This window comes from Podarcis erhardii, assembly GCF_964252035.2.
Source record: "Podarcis erhardii genome assembly, chromosome: 1".
Classification (NCBI taxonomy): Eukaryota; Metazoa; Chordata; class Lepidosauria; order Squamata; family Lacertidae; genus Podarcis; species Podarcis erhardii.
In genome coordinates this window covers 87,929,194-87,955,450 of record NC_138497.1, presented here as the reverse complement: position 1 = coordinate 87,955,450, position 26,257 = coordinate 87,929,194, and the positions used below count along the sequence as shown (strand labels likewise).

At 43.9% G+C, this 26,257-nt stretch overlaps 2 protein-coding genes across 3 annotated transcripts in view; one reads left to right on the top strand and one right to left on the bottom strand.

Moving 5' to 3' along the window:
* LOC309336828 (putative hydrolase PNKD) overlaps positions 1 to 6,580 on the bottom strand; it is a 32,908-nt gene extending 26,328 nt beyond the window's left edge. Inside the window, exon 1 of the mRNA XM_081853208.1 lies at positions 6,358 to 6,580. Coding sequence (XP_081709334.1) covers positions 6,358 to 6,545 — 188 coding nt within the window. The 5' untranslated portion in view covers positions 6,546 to 6,580. The remainder of the gene's footprint in view (positions 1 to 6,357) is intronic.
* CATIP (ciliogenesis associated TTC17 interacting protein) lies at positions 1,017 to 25,091 on the top strand. 2 transcript variants are annotated; one of them, XM_081853188.1, is made up of 11 exons: positions 1,017 to 1,098; positions 12,952 to 13,111; positions 14,799 to 14,963; positions 16,971 to 17,171; positions 18,956 to 19,011; positions 20,833 to 20,919; positions 22,596 to 22,766; positions 23,040 to 23,164; positions 23,814 to 23,890; positions 24,569 to 24,657; positions 24,843 to 25,091. In XM_081853188.1, exons 3-11 carry the CDS (start codon positions 14,867 to 14,869, stop codon positions 25,053 to 25,055), a joined length of 1,116 nt encoding a protein of 371 aa, XP_081709314.1. In that variant the 5' UTR covers positions 1,017 to 1,098; positions 12,952 to 13,111; positions 14,799 to 14,866; the 3' UTR covers positions 25,056 to 25,091. The 2 variants fall into 2 exon arrangements, with proteins under 2 accessions (XP_081709314.1, XP_081709313.1); XM_081853187.1 differs by lacking the exon at positions 1,017 to 1,098 and having other exon boundaries at positions 13,088 to 13,307; positions 14,787 to 14,963.
* The last annotated feature ends 1,166 nt before the right edge of the window (positions 25,092 to 26,257 follow it).

Below are 26,257 nucleotides of genomic sequence, written 5' to 3'. Positions count from 1 at the left end.
AGACCAGGCTTTATTACACTGATCCCCAGTACTGAAGAAGTCAGGTTGTGGGCCTGTGTGAACGACCCCAGGGCCACATGTGCACACACCCTCCTTTAAGAGCAGGCAGGCACAACCTGTCCTGCCACTCCATATAATTCATTGCATTAACGTGCAAGACCAAGGCTTTCCAGTTGGCATCTCTTTCCAGTAGCAGGAGATTCCCAAATCCATCTGTCAGATGCAGCAGTGTCTTTCGGGGTGGGGGGTGGGGTGGGAAAACATTCTGACTCTGTCTTAGTGCTATGTTTCCAGGAATGAACCAAGTAGGACTTCTTATCTGGCAATTTCCCAACACAAGCACCATATAGTTCAGCACTCTTTGTCATCGCTGAATAGAATGCTATGTTCTGAAAGGTCATGCCTTCTGCCTGATCATGTGAATAAACTAATTAGTGTATGAAATGAAGAACTAGAACTGCCAGGCATTCAAGAATTGGCTGAAAATGAAAGCATTGCATTTGAGCAATTCATTAGCAGGGTTGTGCACAAATACATCAAGGAAGCAAAAGAAGATGCAAGTCTAGCTAACTTTAATGCATACTTTTGTGTTAAATCTAATGAAATATTCATAATCATGTGACCTTCTCTTTTTTACTACAATCCTATACTGCCTGGGAGCAAACCTTCTTCCAAGGGGTTTATTTATGCTTTGTCTCTGGAATGCAACAGATTGGGTTTTGCTTTAAATAAAATCAAGGTTGCATACACATTACCACTTACTTCGGCTCCAGTGATGCCCTCACCCCCAAAATATAAGTTTTTGCTTGGAAGAATGCCAAGATAAGCCCATCACAGTCTTAAGCTCCCCTTAATACTTGTAGTACAAGTATTAATACCATTGCCCTGCCTTATAGCATCATAAAGATTACTAAGATACCATGAAGTGGTCAGAGCACAAAGGAAAAGTGATATATGCATCATTCCTACTATTATGATGTGAAAGCTGAGGGTATAATTGCTTAGGCAGCCAAAACCACCCACACAAAAGAGAGAAAGAGAGAAAGGCATCAGCCAGCTTGGAGGAACCTCAAGATTTGCATAAGTACAAATTTGCAGGTGAGGAATGAAGTGAATGGAAACCTAAACACCACCACCCCATACCGCAACATTTTGTTGCAGATCTCACTTCTGATAACTGATCACCCGGGCAGAGCACTACATTTCTAGATGCCTGTGGATTTATTTATTTTCTGAAGTACCTGCTACTTGCACAAAAAATGGTACCTTATCGTGAAAAGGGAAGAGCCACACCTCAGTGGTAGAACATCTACTTTGCACGTACAGAAGACCCCGGGTTCATTCCCTGGCTTTTCCAAGAAGGGCTGGGATAGACTTCCTGTCTGAAACCCTGGAGAGCTGCTGAAAGTCTGTGTAGGCACTATTGAGCAATATGCACTTCTGGTCCAACTCAGTGTAAGGGCAGTTGTATGAGATATTTTGATTACAGGTCCAGGATTTTAACAAAGCCTTCACAATAACGTTTTAGCAGTTAGCTTCAGAGTTTTTATGCAACAACAAAGAGTTAGGTGCATCAGTTCTGTGAGACACACATATGTCACCACAGCACAATTCAAGTGTCCCTTAATGAGAGCATCTTTTTTCTGGTTCACAAAAGGTACTTCACATTTACTTGGATCAGTACAGGGGGAGGTAGGAAGCCAGCAGCAGCGAGAAAGTCCTTGCCTGGAATTAAATCTTCTTTGCAGAAGCATTCTGCTGTCCCCATTCAGCAGATGGCATTCTCATATTCACAATGCCTTTTCCTTATATGTTCCAGGGCTGACCTCTGTTCCGTTACTACCGAGTCATGCATCACCAACCCCTCAAACACTTTTAGTAAAATCATCTCCTTTGAGAGGGTGCCAAATTTGGATATGGATGAGGAAGTATCTAAGGGGAAGGGCTGTTGTTCAGTGGCAGACCACACACATTGCATGCAAACAGCCCCTGACACCAATCCCCAACACTTCCATGTAGGGCATGAAAGCACCTACATCTGAAACATTGGGTAGCAGCTGCCAGCTGTAGACACCATTGAGATGGATGGGCCGACAGCCTTTGACACAGTTAAATATGTCAGATCTCTTAAAAGAAATCTGCATGGCTTTAAGACTCTGTGGCTTGCTTGCCACGATCCTCAAGTATCTTCTTTTTCCTTCTTTTAATAATTTCAATGGCTGGGGGTGACAAGAAATTTTCTGCTCCGGGTACCACCTGACTTTGCTATGCCACTGGTCAAAGTGCAAGAACCTTTTAGCACCGAGTACATCAGGGATGAAGAATCTGTGGCGTCCACATATTGCTGAACAACATCTTCTGTCATCCCTTGCCCATCGCCATGCTGGGAGTTGGGAGTCCAACAACAATCAGAAGGAGCCAGGTTCTCCATCCCTGGTGTGCATTAAAAAACTGTGAAGAGAGGGGGACTCAACCAGCATATCTAAGCAGTGTAGGACTTGGAAGACCTACTATTAGATACAGTGGTACCTCGGGTTACATACTCTTCAGGTTACATACGCTTCAGGTTACAGACTCCGCTAACCCAGAAATAGTGCTTCAGGTTAAGAACTTTGCTTCAGGATGAGAACAGAAATTGTGCTCTGGCGGCGCGGCGGCAGCAGGAGGCCCCATTAGCTAAAGTGGTGCTTCAGGTTAAGAACAGTTTCAGGTTAAGAATGGACCTCCGGAACGAATAAAGTACTTAACCCGAGGTACCACTGTATAGGAAAAAGGAAAGCCTCTTTTTCCTGCGTCATCTCCCACATGCTGGATGCTGCATCCACCTTTTCTTCTTTCTATTTCTAAAAGCACATGGTTCTTTTCCTCAAGCAACCTAAGGGCCTTTCCTTCTACCTCTATGCTCTCCCTCCCTACCTTTCTGGTTTATGTGCCACTTCCTCACCCTCACCCCTCACCCTTTCTCTTCCTGCAGACTGCAGTTTCTGGCCCATTCTGTAACTCCATACTCGGAGGCATGGAAAGATTTGTAAAGAATGAATACACGCACACACAAACACAAACACAGGAAGAGCATTTCCAATAGCGAATGAATGGGAATCTCCAGAAGCTGCAGGATATGCATTCATGTCAAGCACTGTATGGGCCCAGAAAGCTACCGCCGCTGTCATTCTGCTCTCCTGTGAACAGCAGGGAGCTTTCTGGATATCACGCACATGTCAGATGTTGCAAACAGCTGACCATTCCCAAGAAAAGCAGGCAAAATGCAGCTGTGGCAGTGGAAGGCTCTGTTCATTTTTATCTACTAGGATGCAGAACAAAAGAAAAACTTCACAGTCCATTAAGTGTTCTGTAGCAAGCTAAAGGTAAGTGAGCAGAGCTTCGCAGAACTCAGACATTCTTTGGGAATTGAGGAAGGTGCCATTCCAAAATGACCCATCTAGCTCAGTTTTGTTTACGAGGACTGCCAGCAGCTTTCCTGAGTTTTAGATGGGAAAACAACCCCAGACCTACCTGGAGCTGCCAGGGATTGAACCTAGAAGCTTCTGAATGCAAAGCAGATGCTCTACCACTGAGCTACGGCTGTTCCCCAATCCCCAACATGCATAGATGCAACTGCTTCTGCCCACCCCCAAAGTAATCTTAGATGTAATCCCTGAAAACTAGTTATCCAAACTACTTATTGTTCCATTTTTTTAAAAAAAAAGTATATTGCCAATGTAGCAGAAAGGAGGGGATGTCAGCTCATATTAGCAATAATCTATAAATTATCATCATTATTATTATTATTATTAATAATAATACCCCAGCCACTCTGGGCGGCTCCCAACAGATTATTCATAATAATAATAATAAAGCTATAAAACATCAACCAATAAAAACATCCCTAAACAGGGCTGCCTTCAGATGTCTTCTAAAAGTCAGATCATTGTTTATTTCCTTGACATCTGATTGGAGGGCGTTCCACAGGGCGGCCTCACTACCGAGAAGGCCCTCTGCCTGGTCCCCTGTAGCCTCACTTCTCGCAGTGAGGGAATTGCCAGAAGGCCTTCGGATCTGGACCTCAGGGTCCGGGGCTGAACGATGGGGGGTGGAGATGCTCCTTCAGGTATCAATACTAATTTAAACACAATAGAAGTAGCTCCTATGTCCAAATACATATCTAAACAGGACTGAAGATAAGCTACATATTTTCAGTACAGAAAAGCCACTGCACCATGGATGGTGAGTATCTATCCTTCCAGCCTTGAAGCATTAGACTATGTATACTTTAGTACTGTATCTTAAAACACACAGAGGTCATTTTCTCCCTGTGTTTCAAGTTTCATTTTCACATCGCTGTACACACCAGAGAGGTGTGGGGATGTCTTCACCCAACACACATTACCCAATTTGTTTCCCTGCACCTGTAACACCCCCTCCAAACTCATTTTCAATGAAGCTGTCTGCACATGTGCAAGGGCTGCCTTGAATGTACACACCTCACCTTCCATTTTCAAATCAGATGGAAGCTGGTTTGAGGAGAAATGCATCAAAACAGAAGTATTCCTTTAAAAACTACAGCATACATAAGGATTGTGGCTAACATCTTGTGTGCTCAGCTTCAAACACAAGTGGTGGAGCAAACTGAAGGCAGAGTAAACCATAAAGTATACACATCATAAATCTCTTTTGCAACCATAAGGTCGCAAAAAAATATTATCTATTTTCCTTGTCCATCTGTTAGTCCCACATCACAGAAACAGGATTTTTCCAAAGCAAAGTTAATACAAAGAACAATTTCTGACCAAAACTAAACACCACAGTACAAGCCAGCATCCGATGCCTCAGAAAGGCATTCTTAGCATTACATCATGCATACCTGTAACATAAATCTCACAGTCCCCTAGATCAGGGGTGGGGGTGGGCAGAGTTAAGGGCTGAAGAGGTATATAAAGGGAAGAGCTGTCAGTCAGCTGTAGAGAACATGCTTTGCATACAATAAGTCCCAGTTTCAACCCCTGGCATCACTAAGTAAGGCTCTGCTTTTTAAATAGTGCTCCAAGATTTACCTGCTAAAACCAGGTGCAAAAGATATACCTTAGGGAGATCTACAGTGCACGTTTAAAGTACATACAGTGCACATTTGCAGCACATTATTTCCCCCAAAGAATATTGGAAACTATAGTCTCCCCATCACAAAGCTACAGTTCTCAACACCTTTCAACACCCTTTACTAAAGTTCCCAGAATTCCTTGAGGGAAGTCATGCTATTTAAATGTGCATTGCATGTGAACATTTGGATCTGCCCCATTATAATTAAAAGGGCCCCTCAGAGCACATTCTCAGCTAAAGCATTTGTTTTCTGTTCCAGAAGTGAACTCTGTTCACAGTCCTTTCACACACAAAGGCCACCTCTGGTTAGCTTTCTTCACTTCAGCAGCCCAATTTGGGTGGAAAAAACATTTTTGTTGTTGCTGCTATAGTCAATCTACTGCAAATCACAGAGATCTACCAGTAGATCCCAAATCTACCTTCCTTCCGCGTGCACTCACCAATTTCAATACAGTATATATTTCTGCAGGACGATTTCTTAGTGCACATGTGCATGCATGCATATTAAGGCTCCGTAGATATTCCTCTGTTGAAATGCATGCAACTGCAATCTCTCTCTTCCTAAACCAATTAATTTACCGGGTTCCAGAGAGGCAGGCACCGATCCACGCTTCTCCTACAGCCAATGCACATTGGCTCTCGACGGGACTTTTAACTCTAGCGCTTCAAAGCTTCTCTTCATTAACCTCCCGCAGAATCGCACAGGACATTCCTTCACGCACTACACTCTTATACCTGGGCTATACTTTGGTCCACGACTGTTCTATCTATTCCCCCAAACCGACAGACGCCCCCCGGATCCGTGCAGCCCGGCTTCCCCTCGTACCAAAAGCAACCTGCCTTATCTTAAAAACCGCATAACTCTCGCTGCCCGTTAACATCGCCACCAAATCATATTGACATTCCACTTGCAAAAATTCATCGTTATATCTAGGAGCGCGCGGCGCGCGCACGCACATACCCGCTCTTCCCCCCCGCCCCATCTTAACAGATCCTCTTCCCACTCAATTATAAAGCAAGATCTAAGCAGGCAAACAGATCCCCCCAAACCCGATGCCCCCCCCCGCATGCAACCTTTGCTCTAGACATCTCCTTCTGCTACAATACAACCGTTGGGACCCCTTAAAAAAACACCAGGCCTCCCCCGAGTAACCTCGGCAAGACTTCCCCATTTGCAGCACCCGCCGGATCAGAGAAATGATCTCCTCGTCCTCGGATCAGAAGGATCCAGCCGCAGAGTTCTCTCCGGGTCTCCAAACTCACCCGATGCGGAACAGGAGGGGACCCGCCAGAGCCATGGGCATTCGGGGAAAGCGCTGCCTGGCCGCGCACCGGTGGAAAGCGCCGCTCAGGGCCCTGCAAGAAGAAGCGGCGAAGGTTGCAAGCAGCGCTCGGATCCGCAGCAGCCAGCCCAGCCAAGCCATGCTCTGCGGAGGGAGCGCGGCAAGCATCGGACCCGCCCCCCGCCCCTGGCTTTAAAACAGCCCTCCCACCTCCCAAGCACGCAGCCGGGCCCGCCCCCTCGGAGCGCCGTCTGGCCCGGAGCCGCTTCCCGCGCGGCTTGGGATGCAGTGCCCCCTGAGGGATCTGGCCGTAAATGCCAGCGGTGGTACCCTAGGGGAACGCGTAAGGAACTGGTAAACGAAGAAGCCCAAGGCATCGGGCTTTCAGAACAAAACAAAACATTTTTTCACAGCCTCTTTATAAATGTGTTGAGATAATAGTATTAGTCAGTGCTTTTTTTCTTAAAAAATGCTTAGGGGTACTCTCATTTTGACTCAAGAAAATCACCATTTTTTAGTTCAAATCAAGAAAAATAAAGACAGTAAATGGACAAAAGTACAGAGATTCACAGTATGCATCGTCCCCCCTGAAAAAAGCATTTAGTATTAACAATAATTTTATTAAATTTATATACCAACCTTCAAGAATCACAGTATTAAAACTCAAAAATATGATGACAAATCTGGTTCATTTCCACAACAGCAAAACTGGATTAAGTAAACTTTTTTCTCTCCCTGTGTCTCTTTATAATCCTGCCCTATTATATCATAAATGTGCAGCCTTGACCTGCTTTCAAACTGTTGTTTTCTCCAGATGTATTGGGCCACTGCTCCCACCAATCATTGCCAGCATGGCTTAATGGTCTGTGGTCCAACAATAACTGGAGGACGTCAGGTTGGAGAATCCCTTCTTCCCCAAGATAACTGCAATATACCCGCAATTAAGAACACAGAACAGCTGTATCATAAAACAATGAAAAGTGCAGCCAAATCAGACAAGGTATATAAAAACAGCTGATTATCTTTGAAAAGACAAGTTGAACCTACTGCCCCAGCCTCCTTAATGACGGGGCTTTCCTCCCCTGTAAAGAAGTCAGTGGCATTTCCCTGGTACAGAAAGAGCAATGTAATATTTTCCTACAGTTCCCTGACTCCACATGAGTGTGTTTGTTTTAGTTTCGAAAGGCAGTGTGTGAACTGTGGCACCTACTGATTAGAGTCAATAGCATCAAATTTCCTTCTCATTTTTGAGCATGTAAAACAGAGTTTACCCAGTAAGTACAATTCATTGATAACTTAGGCTGCAAGTCTATGCATACTTATCTGAGCGTTAAACCCATTGAATAGAACGAACCTTACTTCTGAGTAAACAGGATTGCACTGTTAGGACACTGCTTTCTGCTGCACCACTTCATAGGCTTAACTGCATTTTTAAAAAGAGATTTGTTGCTGTTTTTGCAAACACCTGTGAGTTTAATCATTGCACTGAGTCACAATGCATGTTTGCAGAACAGTAGTGCCCTCTGAACGGTATTTACGCTAAAGTAAATATACCTAGGTTTTTAAAGTCCTTCCCTTCCCAAGACTGTTGCATACATTATTGTTATTATAAAGTGGTATGGAAATGAAATTAATAATATTTTAAAGAAAAAAAATCTCAAAGTGGTTTTCAACCTACAGTAAAGCATCAAACAAAACAACCCAGAGGAAAACATTACAGAAAGTCAAATATAAAGTATACAATCAAAGCAACATAATTAACAGGAAACAAAAATATTATCTTAAAGATTTTAAAATAAAACATTGCAAAGGTGGTCAACCACAGAATGCACATTTAAAGCAGCAAAGTCAACAACAACAAAGTTATCGTAGGCATTTCAAATGACAACATTACTAAAGGAAGCCAAATATAAAATGCACATTTAAAACAATGTATGTAGTCTACGGCCACATGTCTACTGTAAGGATGACCATGGACATAGTCAGGGGGCGGGGGGCAGCTGCCCCCCTAAATCAAGTAAATAAAAAATACTTAACTAAAGTAGAAATTGTAGAAATATTTTGACACATTTTTCTGAGCACTTGGAGTAAAAAGAAATTAATTTAAAACAACTGTTGTTGAGACATTTAATTCTTAATCTGTTAGACAGAGCCAGACAGAGGATGATGACAGGTGGGTGTCCTGCCCACCCCCACCCCCCAACATAAATCCTGGCTACGCCCATGAGGACAACTACCATAACCAAGGGAAGCTATACTTACTTCTGCCTATCCAAGTGTTGAAGCATATATTTACTTTCTGATGGAAGCCCTTAAGGTGCTTGATTCATAGCAATAATTAATCAATTTAAGGGCAGGGACAACTCAGTTGGTAGACTTTATTTTTTTAAAAACCGAACTCACCAAATGGCAGAGCATTGCTCTGGAGAGAAAAGTAACCTTGGGTGATTGTTGTTTTTTACCAGTATCTTTTTATTTTATTTTTAAGGTGCTGTATGCACATTCATTCACTTGGGTATAACCCTAGAGGCGAACTCAGTCTCCAAAGAATTGTTTGTGTATAAATTCAAACTTGCTTATATATATAAGTAAAGGTAAAGGGATCACTAAATGCCATGAGCATACCAAGAATTGAATGGTTTGCTACAATTATCTTGAACTTGATATTTGTATGATTGTGGCATGCTTATCTATCCAATACTATTTTTCATATTATTTCATCATCCTGGAGATCACTGGATTATCTTTTTTCCTTTTCATTATTTATCTTTATCCATTAGATCCTCTTACTTAGTCTTTCAGTACTACTAATAATATCTATGCTAATGATACCCAGTTGTTTCTGCCTTCTTTGCTGATCTCTCACCTGTTTTGCATTTACCCCAGTCTCCAAGCTGCTGGCTTATGGCTCACTGACTTAGAGATTGACCCCAGCCTTCCTAACTGGGTGCCCTCCACCTGTTTCTTCTGCAATTCCCATCAGCCCCACTCTACACAGTCAATAGGTCGTGCTGACTGGAGGTGATGAGTGTAGTCCTAATCAGGTGGAGAGGGCCAAGTTTGGAAAGGCTTTATTAGACGACAGAGCCTTTCAGATTCTTACAAAGTAGGCTGGGCAGAGGAAGGAGACAACATAAAGACAGAACGGGGACATGTCACCCTGCCTGATCGTAGGATTGACTCTCAGGCACATCTAAAAGCACTTCTTTGTTTGCTCATTGAGGAAAATGTCAAATCAAAAGAACCAGACTTACAGAAATTCTTCCAGGCATATTAAGAAATATCCCCCTCATTCCTTGACTGTTGTACTAGCCTGAGCCACCAGATGGTGCAGCAGTACAGTGGCAATAAAGTTTGTTTCTGTCTCCATGAATGAGCAAAAAATGCGTACACACCATTTTTATTTATTTTTAATGCAACTTGCCTGTTGGGTTTGTTTCTTGCGATGCAGAATCTTCAGTGCCAACTGTGAGCAGAATTTGCTTCTAGGAAGAAAACTCTGGGAACTGAGTTGCTTCCTGGAAACTGTATCCTGACATCATTTGCTCAGAGCTGTCTGCAAAGGCGGGACTCGCCCGTATGCTGGTGTTCGCTGATATCTCAGGGAAGATGCACAAGGTCGAAATAAATATGCATAGAGCAGGAGGGAGTAGTCAGGCTTAATGAATGGTTTCCCCAGTAAATACTTGCAAGCTTTTATGCTTATTCTCAAAAGATGCTTCTTCAAGATCACCTTCATCTGCAGCTCACATCCTATTTTTCAGCTTCATTTGCTTTTGTTGTATTTTGTTGTCGCCCTTATAATCTACTCTGTGCTCCCCTCCCCCTGTGGGAAGCCTGTCTGTTTCTATGGCAACACCGATATCATGAAGATGGCTTTAGAGTTTAGTGACAGCCGCACAAGACATCAGACAATTAAGGATCTCTAGTAGGGTTTGGCATTGCTGACACCTAGAACATTGGCCTCTAAAGCTGTGCACAATATATTTAGAGCAGTGCAGTGCCTTAACTAGTGTGGTGCCTTTCTGCATCTCTGTAAATGAGTGAGGGACAAAACAGATAGATTTAACCTTTGCTTCGTTAAACGTTTCATCACTCAGTTCCTTCTCTCCCCTCACTATTGCATACACATACTCCAGGCCAACTCCATCCCTGCAATGACCCACATTCATCCTGACAGCTGCTCATAATCTTGACAGTGCCAGCTGAGCCCCAGCAATCTCATCTTTCTGTTTTCAGGAGGATGGAGAGAATGAATGACACGCCATACATTTAAAGCACACTAGTTTCCCCAAAGAGCCCTGGGAACAGTACTTTGCTAAAGATGTAGCTCTGTCCAGGGTAAACTACAGTTTGCAGAATTCTTTGTGCTTGCTTTAAATGTATGGCCTGCATGCAGCTTCAGTATGGGAATCTGTCGTGCACATCTGTTTGAAGGTGGGGGAGGGGTTGAGAACTGCAGTCTTTTGCCCTGTTACTTGCAAGTTACTTCTGAGTAGATGTATCTGGGATTCCCTTACTGGGTGGTGTTGAGCAAAGTAGACCCATTCATAGCTGTCAACTTTTCCCTTTTTTTTAAGGGAAATCCTATTTGGAAGAAGGGAATTTCCCTTTTAAAAAAGGGAAACGTTGACAGCTATGGACCCATTGCACTTAATAGGTCCATTCATTTCAGTGGGTCTGCTCTGAATAAAATGTAGCTGAATACTCTAAATCAACAACAGAGCTATCATTTTACTGAAAGCTTAGGGCTTCTTCCTCCCTCATTTAACCAAGGTGCCTCCAGGCATGTTCTTAACTTGCAGTATTGGTAATAATCCAATCTTGCCGGAAGGCAGAGAGGACATGGTTGAACTGGCTGTAGTTTGATTTTTGCTTTGGGGCATAGTGGACAAAACACAAAGAATAAAAGATGGAGATACAGAAAGGAAAGTACAGTACAGGTATGGAAAAAAGGAGACTGAATATATAAAGAGGGGTTGATAATGGATACATTTGGCAGATGGATGTAGAAATGTCCATGTGGGGATGTTTCAGGACAACTTTCTCCCACCAACTGTATCTAAAGTAATTTAACAGTATGTATAACAACCAGCTGTTTATATATATAAACTATCTGTGTAATGCTAGAAGTATCCTCCAGCTGTACCATTTTTTTTAAATAGGATACTAGTTCTCTTCTGTTGGCCCTAATAACTTTCCATTCATAAGGATGAACTGAAATTCTGAAAAAGTTTACAATACTGGATTAGATAAATGGTAAAGGTAAAGGACCCTTGGGCAGTTAAGTCCAGTCAAAGACAACTATGGGGTGCAGCGCTCATCTCGCTTCAGGCCGAGGGAGCCTGCATTTGTCCACAGACAGTTTTCCAGGTCATGTGACCAGCATGACTAAACCACGTCTGGCACAATGGGACACCATGACGAGTGCCAAAGCGCACAGAAATACTGTTTACCTTCCCACTGCAGCAGTACCTATTTATCTACTTGCACTGGTATGCTTTCAAACTGCTAGGTTGGCAGGAGCTGGGACTGAGCAACGGGAGCTCACCCCGTTGTGTGGATTTGAACCACTGACCTTTGCATCGGCAAGCCCAAGAGGCTCAGTGGTTTAGACCACAACACCACCCACTCCCCTAAAATACTGGGTTAGCGTTGAATAATGTTGCAAGAAAAGCCAGATTTGTTAACCATTGAAAAAAAGTGTTTAAGATGACAGAGAAACGGACATGATGCTGTTAAAAGTTCTTCACTGAAGTGTCCTACTCCCAAAGAAGAACCAGTTTATTCATAGAACTCTTTTTCATTAGTCACAGTGATGAGTTACTCTTCTACTTAGAACTTCTCTGTATGATATATTCTTGTGTAACATCTGTGGCTGAGATTCTGCATGTCCTAAGTCCTCAAAAGTGCCATGTTTTGCATTTAGGAAAATGTGATACTTCCCCCATAAGATTTTGTAGCCATAAGATTCTGTTTGATTCGACTAAGACACAAATGCCATCAGTTGTTGAGTCCTTTGCTACTGTGATGGCTTTATGGAATGTGACTACATGCATGTCAGGGGTGCCATTGCACCATTTTTCTATTATAGTAATAGAAAATGCCCACAGTATTTTGTGAGCTTCCTTGTTAAGGTATTCATTTGGTGGCTTTGAATTCACTAATTGTGTGACCCCAATGCAGGGGTACTTAGCCAGCAATAAATGGAGAAGAACAGCAGCAAGGCTATCTGTAACCCACAGTCTGGGTGTGGGTGTGGGTAAAACACCACTAATTTAATTTTGCTTTTCTAAGGCAACATTTGGAGGTCTTTGTCCCCCCATCTATGTTCAGCAAGGTCTTTCCTGTTGATGAGCTATTCTTCCCCTCAGCCATTACATGCAGTCATTATACTGTCATTGGATCAGGAAGTGTGAGAATATTGTGCAAAGGATGGTGTATGTAGACGTGCCTTGTTTGGTTGTGCAGACCACTGAAAACAGAACTCCACAACTATACCTTTTATATTCTGATTGCCTGTTCCTAATTCCCAGCTCATGCCCTCCTCTCCCTTTGTGTTCTTCCCTGTTAGAATTCCATGCATGCTAGAATCCTGTGAAAAGCTTCTCTCAATGCTACCAACTCATTCTGTCCCTTTAAGAGGCGGGGAGGAAGGCTGTTGCTGCGGAAACCAATGAATACATTGTAACCTCACTGTGGAAGGACAGGAAAAAACCCGCAGTGAGTCTAGAGTGGGAGGCTTCAGGTCTAACACGAAGCTGACTTCCACTCGTTTCTCTAAATTTACCCCCATCCTGGGAAGCTGCATGGGCGGGGAGGAAATAACTGGGATGGATGCAACTGGGGTTAGCATTTGAGGCATTCATTGATGAGGGTGGAGGGGCTTTGTTGCTACATCAGGATGCTGTACAGAAGGACGGAGGACAAGTGAGTGGAAGGAAATAGGGGGTCTTTGCAGCCAATATTCTCCCAAATTTATACAAATGCTTTATTGATTAATTGATTGCCAGGCTGGGAGCCATCCAATAAAATAAAAGGAGGCAGCTTCAACGAGAAAAAGACAGAGAAAGCACATACCTTATCTCAATTTATTTATTTTTAAATTTTAAATTTTGTCTACCACTTAATTGTCAAAACCTGTACTGTAGATGGTTTGCATAAAACATAAGATAGACATTAAAATCATCAGAAGTTAAAAATGAGCTGATCCATTAAAAAGTATTTATAAAATCACCAGTTAAAAATATATGTTATGAAATACAAAAGGGAATTACCAATTAAAATGCTGACCCTACCTATCTGGCTTAGGCCTGCCTAAGCAAAAAAGTTTTTAGAAGGCGCTGTAAACAATACAGCAAAGGTGTCTGCCAAATACCAGTGTGCAGGGAGTTGCAGCATAGGGACTGCCCCATTGCGAGACCGATTCCTTATTTGTGCAGAACAGGCTTCCCCTAAAGAATCCTGAAAATTGTAGCTTGGTGAGAATTTTCTGTTAAAGACCCTTTGAAGGACTACCTTTCTCAGAGTTCCATGGGAAGAGGGAAGATGGCCGATGGCCCTCATCCTTCCTACTATTCTCTGGGAAGAGCCTGCAAAAAGCTTGACCATAGAGCTCTATCTTAGCACCCACCAAGGAGATGGCACGAAGCACAGCAAAATAAGAGCCATTGCTTTGCCTGGATATCTGACTTTTAGACATGCAGGGCCCATTAGCAGGTCCTGATTCCTAGCTTTCATTTTCAAAAAGTTTGTCGTGTTTATAGCCTGGGAGCTTGGTGGGAATAATGGAAAATGTGCATTGCCTCTGAGGGAATATGGCAAACCCGTTAAAGGGGTCCATGAGGAGGTGCTTTTGTCTGGATGCCCATGCAAGGGGCTAGGGCCATAGCACTCCTTGTGGAGTAGCACCTATTTGATACAAGTCATAGGGTCTCCTCAACATCGGTTCGACCCCTTGGTTGATAATTCAGCAGTCAGGTTGGTTGAGGTCGGTTACAACCCAATGCCTTCACCAAACTCCTTACAGCTGTAATCAATAACCTTGTGGCCTAAATTCAAACCAGTTTCATCACGAGTGGTCTTTTGGTCAGCGATGTCCTGTGGGGTGGTGGGCTCACAGCACCTGAATGAGCAAATGGCAGATCCCCATGTCTTGGACACATTAGCTCAGTTCTTTCTGGTGTTGGTTTCATGCTGAATTCTTCACTGTGACTCTCCCTTGTATATATCGTCAAAATTAATTGAAACAGTATGGTAGGCTGGGACTATTCCCCTTATCTCACACAGTATGTGGCTAGAGCTATGTCCACTCCAGCTAATGTATTGCAGGCAGGGTTTGCATCCAGTCTGCTTTCATCATCCATATCCTCTCCCCGCCCCCCGCCCCCCCGCTGCTTCTTCTTCCAGATTTCCTCACAGCAGACCTCTGGGAAGTGTCCTCTTCTACACCCACCTGCTCCAAGGCTTTAAGTCCTCATCTCTCCACAATGCAAAAGAAGACCTCAGACGAGGTGGCGAAGGAGGTGCCAATACCGAAAGTCCCAGCTGCCAACAAAGGGGCAGTGGAATTCCTTTCGCTCATTGGTGGGTGCCCCTTTTGAGGAGGGAGGAGGCTCTCCTACCCTGTTCTCCCCCATGTAAGGGAGGGGTGCTGACAGCCAGGAGCTTTTTCACTATCAACCTTTGAAGATATAGGAGTCTTAGGGCCAAAGTAGACTGACACTAAAAGCACCACTGGGAAAACCTTTTTTCTTTTTCTTCATAGCAGGCACTGAGGGGCGGGGGGGGGGGGGTTACTGGTATTGCAGCAGACATGGAGGAGGTTTAAACCTCTCCTCATCCTGCCACCCAGCTGCAGTTCTAATGAATTTCCCCACTCCACTCCACACTGGGGGCATTTTCAGTGGGATTTCAATAGGGGGGGGGAGTAAAAGATCCCCTGCCTGCATGCTGCAGTCCCAATGAAAATGGGAGGGTCCCCCTGCACCTGCTATTATAAAAAAATGAAATGGAATAGGAATATTCTCAGTGTTAATGTCGTGTCTAGTTTCCTCAGTTCCAAACCATTAAGGAACACTATTGGTCAGCGTGGGCATGATTGTATCAGCAAGTTTGCTGCTAACTCCTAAGGTAAAACCAAGTTTCCTATCTTCAACAGCCAATTTTGTGAGCCACCTTTTAGACCTGGTACAAGGCTTTGCCAGACTGACTTGCAAGATGGTATGTCCCAGGGCTGGGATGGGGAAACTTCAGGACATGGAGCCAAATGCAGGCTTCTCTGTCTGACCCTCAGGACTTTTCCCAGAGCCCTTTCCCCTCTCTTCAGGCCACATGCCTCACCAGCCCTGAACTGCACCCTCCTTGAGAGCTTTTCCCTCACTGGAATGTGTCCTCAACCTCAGACAATATGGGAATGTTTAGGGTGGCAGGAGAGGATATATTGTTTATTAATATCCTTCCTAACTTGCACTAGCAAGTTCCTTTATGTAGCAGTTACATTCCCCCTTTTATATGCATAGCAGATAGCTGGTTGCAGGTTCATGTGAGCCTCTCACTATTATACAATTCAGTCTGTCTCAGATTGAATTGTATGTTCCCAGTAAGTTCCCTTGAATCCCTCTTAAAAGAATAAAGACACAACAATCTTATTCAAAGTCAATAAAAGAAGTTTACTCACATCAGATCACAGATGGATTCCTGAAGGCAGACTCAGTTACAAATATGTACATGTGGCTCTACCCCATATGGGGGAATAATCCCAGTGCTTCAGCTAGCTGAGAGCCAGCAGAGCAGTCCTAGCTAGAAGCTGGTCAAACAAAGAAGGAAGTCAAAAAAAGAGGGAGTTGTGCTGCATGACTCATCCTTTCCTTACCTGGACAGGTTAGGTCACGCCCACCTTCTATCACATGCAAAAGGAAGGATGTTCTAGCCAGGAGGAACAGGAAGTTTTGACTGGCTGGACCAAACATTCCCTTGCAAGTCTTCTCTATCATTACAAGGAATGTTGTACTTGACTGCCTCTCATGGATCACACCCCACAGACAATGCTTCTTGCTTGCCTGGATGCGGGACAGAGAGGAGAGTATGAGCATAGGTAAGAAGTAGTTTACTATACAAAGGTAAAATTCACACATGTTGCTTTGCTCGCTTTTGCCTCTGGCCCTGGGCACCATTGGCATATGGCCCCTGGAATGCAGCCCATTTTCCCCACGCCTTTCCCTGGGTGACCATCCTTTCAAATGCTGTAATGGATCATGGAAAAAACACCAGGCACATCACAGGCCAGGCAAGCAACTGGCAGGCCTTGGGGAGAAGCCGGGGAGAAAGGAGGTCAATATGACCCAGATGACTCCAAACTTAGTGGACTTATTCCTTCAGCTTTTCAGTTAAACACTTCCATATAGAATCTGGTTTGATATTAGGTCTCTGCTCATGAGTTTTAGGGTTGGATCTACCTTTGTTGCCAAAATACTCTGCATCCACCACCAATTGGTTTCTGTTCTTGGGGGATATTTTCCCATTCTGTGTGGGAACAGGCTTTTCTCTCTCTGTTTCCCCCAAATGATAATGTTCTACTCTCTCATCTTGCAGAACTGAAAGAGATAAAGTACTGCATTTTTGGGGAATCACTGGTTGCCATCTCGGAGAGCGGAGAGACTACAGGGACATTCACCATCTCAGTGGAGGAGACCAGCTATTCACCAGACGACTGGGACGAAGAAGACCTGTACCTGGTCCGTGCCAGCAGCAAGGGGACCATTGATGGCATCCCTTGCACAACGTCCATTACAGGTAACTTCACTGTGATAATTTGGCAGGAGGAGGGTGGTGTTATGGAGAAGAGAGAGAGTCAGCCTACTCCTGTGTCCAAATAACAGCCTTCAGGCCTCAAATTATACAACTGGCGATATGGGACCTTGAAACTATGGATGCAGAGATGGAGCTATAACATGAGAAGAAGAGATTTAACCATAGAGTATTTGTAGCAAGTGAATACAGTCATTTTTTGTTCCTAGTGCCATGCTTCCTTAGTCTGATAACCGTTTTAGACCCAAGGGAAGAAAAAGCTGAGCAAGGTTCCAGCCACACAGTGTGGACATAGCACTTAATATTCTGCTATATCCCCAATAAGGCCCTACAATTCCTGTTCCTATAAGCTAAGGTTGTCATACGTCTGGAATTTCCCAGACATAACCAGCAATTGGCCGTTGGAAGCAGTGTCATGGCGGAATCTGTTGAAGCATCCAGGAAAATCTGGACATATGGCAGCCCATGTCAGCAGTGTCGTTTTGGGTGATTTTCCTTAAAAATAGCTCCAAAACTTCATTTTTATTTATTCTTTTGAGATTTTGTCAAAAAAGCTAAACAACTTTTCTGTCCGGATTTTCACTTTTTGAAATATGGCAACCATACTATAAGCAAGACTCTACTATGTTTAAAATTATTCCCACTTCATTTAATGGGACTCATGGGCTATGAAGCTTGTTCAGAATTGCAGCCTTCAATCAGCAAAGACCTCCTAATTTTGTGATGTACTTATTTAGCACATTTCTTTCCCACCTTCCCTCGAAGGAGCTCAAGGTGGCATACATGGTCTTCCCTCTTCCCATTTTATCATCACAACAACCATGTGAGGTACGTTAGGCTCAGAGACAATGACTGACCCGAGGTCACTCTGCATGATTCACAGCTAAGTGGGGACCAGAACCCCAGTTTCCCAGGCACTCTAACCACTACACCACACTGCTGTTCCTTCTCCCAGCTATTCCCTTGTCACTAACAATATGCATTTAATTTTTATTTTATCTTCTTAATGCAGCTGGTATATGTTGAATAAAAGCCATGGAGTATTATTTGTGCATTCACACCCACCCACCCTGAGCAATCACGTGTTTTGGTAGGTTCCCTAAAACCCATTGAAACGAATGAGATTTAAGTAGTTCATGCACAACACTAGTCATTGTACTTTTCTTGTGTAAATATGTTTTGTTTGGATCTGAGAGTTAGTACAAAGCTGATGCTTAGAACCTTCTGCTCTCCTTCAAACACCTCAGTTGAGCTGCTTGTCTCCCTGGAAAAGCAACTAGGCAGAGAATGAAGAAAAGCGAGGCTTCACCAAAAACAGACCACTCTTCCCCAAGATGCATCAGTAGTGCTTTGCCATTTCATGGCATTGGACAGAGTGGTGTTACAATTGTATCTTAAGCAAACAAAGAAATGGCACAAATTAGGTTGGGCTGACAGCACAGAAAACACTGGAATGCAACATTTTGGAAGAGAAATCATCTGGATCCTCCATAAAAACAAAGTGAATGAATGATATCCATTCCAGAGAAAACAGCTAGTGTGAAATCAACCCAGTCACAGTAAGTTTGGCAGCCGTCACAGTGGTTTCTAGCAGCTATCAGGCACTACTTCAGGAAAATTCCGAGAAAGGTAGGCAGCTTCAGGAACTCTTGGTAAAAACTGGAGTATTTCCAAGGGTAATAAAGAGGCAATGAGGGCTTGCAGGGAGTGTTTAGGTGGCATAACCTTTAACTGTTTGTTTTTTAAACCTTTATTTCTTTCTTTATCAGGATATGTAACAAAGAAATTGGAAACTGTAGAGCAGCACACAAAGGAAAGTGTGAGGGTAAATATCTTGTTTGTGTCCCCTTCACCATGGCTACCTGGATGCAAGATAACATCTAAACACCTGAAATGAATGAATAAATAAGAAAATTGTCCAGTAGCACCTTAGAGACCAACTAAGTTTGTTCTAAACACCTGTAATCCTGACAAGATTTCTCCTCTTCATAGTGAAGCATGGGGGTAGGGGAAATATTTTCAGTCCCGCCCCCCTTTTGCAGGTTTCCTTCATGATCTCCATTTTCTGCTCTCCTTGTTAAACTCACCAGGATAGTTGGCCTTAGGTTAAGGTTACCAGACGTCTCCGTTTCCCAGGGACAGTCCCTGGATTTCCAAATCAGTTCCCTGACAAAATCCATCTATTTAGTAGGAAGTTGAAAAGTGTCCCCAGATTCATTGAAAAAAATCTGGTAACCTTACCTTAGGTCCCTTTGAAATCAGTGGAATATCCAGCCCATTCAAAAGCAGGCTGTTGGAAATGCAGTTGTCAGCCCACCTTCCCCCTGTGGGGACTGGGATTTAAAGCAACACTTTGGTCTTGCCTACATGCACACACCAGAAGCAGGAAGCAATCTAACAGGACTATTTATAGCACAGCCTACATAAAGTCAATTTAAGACAATATGGTGCCTGAGACAGAAAATCCAAATCATGTCAGCAGGGCAATTTAACAATAAATAAATAAAATAACCAACCTGCATACTGGCGCCTGACATCTTCCTTCTAACATAGCTGACTCCACCTACTTGTAAAGCCTTAGATCTCTTCATATTTCCGGGGTGGGGTGGGGAACAGTGTGTCATTGAAGGTGTGATAGATCAGCCTATAAGTGCTCTGAATTTCTTCCGAAATTAAACTTTTATACTTATCAAGGACTGGACAGGAGAGCCATTAGCCGAGATGGGCTTCCTCCAGACAATCTTTCTTTTGTGGGTATAATTTTTATTAAATTTTCTATTTTACAATTTATAATATTCATTTAAACCACCTTAAAATGTCAGTGACTTCCCTTCTTCTCTTTCTATGGTTCATTTTGCATATAATAAATCACTGCATATTTTGCATAAACTAAACCATTCAGTATTCCATTATTACATCCATCAAAACTTGTTTACACTGTTGAATTTACCTTAATGCTGCCAATGTTTTCAAGTGTACACAATTTCCTCCCATATATTCAATAAACATTTTCCAATGTATGTTCTTCTTGTTGTCTTATTCTATATGTTAGGTCCATAAGCTGTGCATATTCCATCAGTTTAAGTTGCCATTCTTCTTTAGTTGGGACCTCTGCTCCAGACAATCTGTACATTCAGCATCCATCCCAATTTGCTTATTTGGTGGTTAGACTATGGGTGGGATTCAACTAACAACCCCCTCCCACTAGAAGCCCAAACAAGGATTTCCACAACAACAATTTATTTGTACCCCACCCTTAGCCACTCTGGGTGGCTTCCAACATATATAAAGACATTGGTTTGGGGGGGGGGGTCCAGGAGAACCCTTGGAGCAGCACACAGAGGGAGGAGAAGGGAGATTAGCACTACACTGAATTCCTTCCTATGCCTGGTCTTAATTGGTCCTTATTTGTTTACAAAGCAGTTATATCAGAATAAGCCTTCATCCTGATTTGCTTTTGGGAACTGGTCTTGCAGGCCAAACTAGAACCCATAATTAGGCCTTGGGCCAGAGATTCCCCACCTCTGCACTAGAGGGACAAAGGGCTTAGACATAAGTACTCTTGGGTAAAAAAAAAATATTTTTTTTTAAAAAAAAACCATCTGTCTGGCATGGATTTATCATCTTCTCGTACTTTTTTCTGCAGTTCAGGGAGCACCCAGTGGAAACCAGGACCCATGTGGTGAGACGCCAAGACCAGCTTTTTGTGAGCAAAACTGTGGTGGAAAGAGATGTGAGTAAATTCTGATCCTTCTTAAAGGATTTGGAAAGTCAAGCCCAACTCCCTCCCTTTCTAGGTTAAGGGAAATAATCACACTAGTAATTCAAATCCATGTCACTTTCATGTCTGTTCACCTATAAGTCAATTCCAGCGTGATTTCCCTATTAAATCCACACAACCAAAATTGTATGTTATGTACCGTATTTTTCGCCCTATAGGACGCACTTTTTCCCCTCCAAAAATGAAGGGGAAATGTGTGTGTGTTCTATGAGCTGAATGCAGGCTTTCGCTGAAGCTTGGAGAGCAAGAGGGGTCGGTGCGCACCGATCCCTCTCTCTCTCCAGGCTCCAGGAAGCTATCCGTAAGCCTGGGGAGCCCGCGGGAGTTCCCGCAGGGCTCCCTAGGCTGCGGATAGCAGCCTGCTGCACGGAGCGCGGGGCACACTGAAGCAGTGCGCCCCGCGCTTCAGGCAGATATCTGCAGCCTAGGGAGCCCTGTGGGAGTTCCCGTGGCTGGGGGGGGAATAATTTTTCCCCCTTTATTCCCCCCCCCAAAAAAACTAGGTGCGTCCTATGGGCTGGTGCGTCCTATAGGGCGAAAAATACAGTAATACTTATTTTTAAACGTCCCCCCTTCCTCAAAATACAAGTTTCTAAGTACATTTTCTCTTGAAATAACATGTTTTAAAATGCATTTTGATTGTGGCTGTTGTTGAATGAGAACTACATGGGAACAATCAAGAAGTGAGTTCTGACTCACACATTACTTATTCATTTAGAATATTTATTTCCCACTTCATAAGCAGTTTACAAAAGATCCTGAAATAAAGATTACATTCAAATCTAAGTCCAGGAACAGAAATAACACAATGTCCCTGTGGTGCTAGGATTATTCATAACACTGGAAGGTCTGAATCTGGTTAGTTCATACTTAGTTTCGCAAATACTGTATCCCTCAAGCATTCCTAGCTACTGTCCTTGAATGTTATCTATAATAACTTGTTCCACTGGTTGTCATCAGGGATTAACAGACTATGAGATTGTTATGTTACTTTCCACTATTTTGTAGTCTAACTACCTTGGAGTCTAGCCTTGTTGCAAGGCTTGTAAAGCAATTTGCACCCTGTTAAGTATTCTAAATAGACAAACAGCAATATGGCATACTATATGTATTGCCTTTATACCCCTTCTTTCTTCCATGATGGAATTCAAGGCAGGTGGTCTCCAGACACCAAACAGACCCAGATCTCCTGAGCATCTCCTTCAGATCATGTCCCAGAACAACATTTCTATTGCACATTTCCAAACCCTCCACCTTCATTATCTCAGTACTTACACCTGCCCACTAAGAAGAACAGCATTGTCCTCATGTTGCAGATATGAGCTGGTCTGAGGCCAAAGGTGTCATGCTTAGTACCAAATGCCACCTAGTGAATTTGCAGCTGAGATCTGATTTGAACTGAGGACTTCCCAACTCAAAGTCTTCACCACTATGCTGCACAAGCCCTCATAACAGTCAGATGACAAAGGGCAGCAAGATCACAGTTTCCCATTCTTGTCCCACGAATGGCTAAGCCTGTCTTGAAGCGCCAAGGAGTGCCATCTATAAGTCCCAAAACAATTTCCCCAGAATGACCTGTTGTTGTCTTGGATTAGGTGAAAATGTCTTTCCTCTATTCTCTCTCACAGGAAGAGATCCACGTTGACACATTTTCTTACAAACGTGCACAGCTTCATGGTCTAGTCTCAGAGTCTGCCAACTTCCTGGTGATGCGGGTGATGGCCAGGAGGCAAGCTGTACCACAAGATGCCATTTTCCTTGCATTTGGCATTGACCAGCACATCTGCCCCTGCACCTATGTGAGTGTGTCTGGTGGGGCACCCTGCAGGTGTCGGCAATGTATGAGGAAGTTTGTCTCGGGAAGGGCTGTGTTACAGCACATATTGTGCTGACCTATCCAGCCCAGCCCTCGGTAGATTGGCAAAAAAATCCACGTGAAGATTTGACCAAAACATGCAGGCCAGCTGACTGTCTAAAGTTAACTATATGCTGGCAGGAGAGAACAAGGCTTTGCTGCCTCACCAGCAGCACTATTTTTACTCACCTTTCTCGTTCTTCAATTCCATTCCCAGAATTCCCTGGGCATCCAGAAGCAGAAAGTGGGCAAAGAGGAGGTGGAGGTGTTTGTCATCGAGAGAATTGTGCACTCCATGGACGAGGTCCCCCTGTGCTGGCAGTTCTACTTCCTGTCGGATGGGTAAGGAGGACCCAGTGCAATTGCTTGTGTCCAGCCCTTCCTTGCAGGCAACATGGCTCACTCCCTCTGACCTAGAATAGCTTCTGACAGTCTTTTCGACAGCATTCTTACTGTAGGTTTCCTAGCACAGCCTGGTTTCCTTTGAATGCCAGTGCTTTAAAAAAACTTATTATTATTATTATTATTATTATTATTATTATTATTACAAATACATTGAGTGAATGCAAGGTAACCTAGTTCTTTATGTCCACTCTCAAGGTACACAGGTTGTGTGTACTAAATTCCCCGTCTCTCCCTCCCTTATTCCACCCTAAGAACCATAAATGAAACAACTCAGTTGCATTTCGTATGCAAAACGACGTGCAAAATGTGGGGAGGAGAAGAGGAGACAGAAGATGTTTGCATCTTCAGTATCCACCAAGATACATTTGTCAGTTGATTAACTAAAAGAAATGCAAAGGTAATGGCAGGAGAACTTCCTGTTCCTAGGCCTGGCATGCCTCATGATGATCCATTCACACCACATCATGAAGGCACCAGAGTCGCATGCAGCTACAGTCTTGCAGGGCTCCTGCCTATCTCTTACAGTTCCCAGGCAAATATGGGAGGGTCCAGCTGGCTAGTTTTCCTTCTTGCCTCCTCCACCCAGGCATTTATCTCGCCGCGTCCAGGTTGGATCCCCGGCCACCATGGTGATCCTGCAGATGCCCATTCTGATCGACACAGGTAAAAGGCAGGAGTCTGTGAAATTTCCCTCCCTCCACCCTGTCAGCGCTTGGGAATGGTCACCAGAGGCAATGGGGGCATTTGGTAGTTGCACCCCCTCCAGACATCCTTTTTTCATTGGACATTTGTGATGATCTGCAATTGAGGTGGTCACATCAGATATCCATACTGTCAGTGCCTGCAAAAGTTTTGGGGTCCTCATGCTGCTTCATTTCCAAGCGGTGCATCTCTCATAATCTCCTGCTGAAGTTTCATACCTTTTTTATACTACAAATGTTCTAGTTAATTTTTGTTTTGGTTCTGTTGTGCTATTGCCTCTTTGGAAAGCAAAAACATGATAACAGTTGGGGAAGAATCCCAGAGCAAACTAAAGTAGACTAAATCCACCACTAACACACTATTATTGTGTCAAGAACGCGTTGCAGGATACACCCACAACAAAACACCAGTCTGGAGAGGCCCAGGATCTGTGTTGGCCTCCACTGGGGACAGCATCTGGGAGTGAATCAACTAACTTGGGCAAAATGACATTCTCTTTCATTTAGGCATGGATTGAAATTTAATTGCACTGTTTATTTTTGTTTATTTTTAAGAGCTGTGGATTTCTAGTATGTGATGGACATCTATCTCTAATTCCTGTGTTCCTAACTCTCTGCTTCAATTTCCACCTCTTCCCAGATGAAGCAGACCCTCGTCCAGTCTTTGAGAAAATCCCGCTGGATTGGGAAGAGGATGTGCAGCTGTATTCCCAGTTCTTAGACAGAAAGGTGAGTTGTGTGGCAGCTAGAGTCTTGCCTACGCTCTTAAAATGTGCCAACTGTTGCCAGGGGTCAATTAGTGGGCCTCCACATACATGTAGTTTTACCTGAAGTACTTGGGTAGGGCACCAAACTGGACAGAGCAACAACCTGAGAGCCCCTCCTCTAACGGGGGTTTGGTTTCCTCCCTTCAGGAGGAGCTGCAAGCAAGCCATGCCACCTATGTGCGTCGCCACCCAGAGCTCCGTGCACTGTTGGCAGATTTCTTACAGCTGCTGCTCCTTCGCAAGCCCGATGATGTGGTCACCTTCGCTGCGGAGTTCTTTGCCCCCTTTTCAGCAGAGCGCCCACCCTGCAGGTCGTTTCGGTCATCCGACAAGCCCAGCCCCTTTCGCAGCCACGTCTAAACTATTCCAGCAGAAGAATAAAGACCCAGAGAATGATGCTGGGGTTTGCGGGAACTGTTTTTGGAAGTTGCTGGGGGCACGCCCTGCCCAAAGGGGTGCATAGTGACTACTGCTGTGTCCAGCGCAGAGGCTCAGTCCTGAGGTACGCTGCTTCCCAAAGGGTGTTAGGAGTGCTGCTGGGAGTAGGAACTGAAACCGCTAGCATTTCCACACCCAGCGCAGAGCTGGCGACTCTGCAAAGTGGGAAGTGGTGGAAAACCTCCAGAATGTGACATTTTGGATCAAATGTATCCTTAAAAAACAAAAAAGAAGAAGGCAGGAGTTAAACATTATAACAGACTTCTCTGAATTTAAAATTTTGTCTTTCGAGACGAAAGCTCAGCCAATAAATAATTGAATCAATTGATAGAAAATTTATGAAACGTGAGACCAAATAAAGTTGTTTTTTTTCCAATTATTGAAAACAAAGAGTTTAAAAGGTGCATCCAAATATGTAGACTTCTGCGTGGAGGGACAGCTAATGGTCAAAAGTGGGAAGCTACTGTTTATTGCAGGGACGCGGGTGGCGCTGTGGGTAAAACCTCAGCGCCTAGGACTTGCCGATCGCATGGTCGGCGATTCGAATCCCCGTGGCGGGGTGCGCTCCCGTCGTTCGGTCCCAGCACCTGCCAACCTAGCAGTTCGAAAGCACTCCCGGGTGCAAGTAGATAAATAGGGACCGCTTACCAGCGGGAAGGTAAACGGCGTTCCGTGTGCTGTGCTGGCTCGCCAGATGCAGCTTGTCACACTGGCCATGGGACCCAGAAGTGTCTGCGGACAGCGCTGGCTCTCGGCCTATAGAGTGAGATGAGCGCACAACCCTAGAGTCTGTCAAGACTGGGCCGTACGGGCAGGGGTACCTTTACCTTTACCTTTTTTACTGTTTATTGCAGCTAGAAACTTATCACCTCCTCTCCTCCCACAGCAGGGGGAGGAGGTGAAAAAGGTAGGTTTAACTGTACGAACCGATGGCTCATGCCTGCTCATTGTTATATTTGAATCAAACCTTGAATAAGATATCAAACAAACGTTAATTCAGATAAATCTGCAAGTGGTCTAAAAAAAATCAAGAAGTAGATATCCTTCCAGAAGAATGGAAGGAGATGGAAAACGTGGCGTCAGTTCTGTTTCTAGTATATCTGTCAACATTAAGAGCCAGTCAT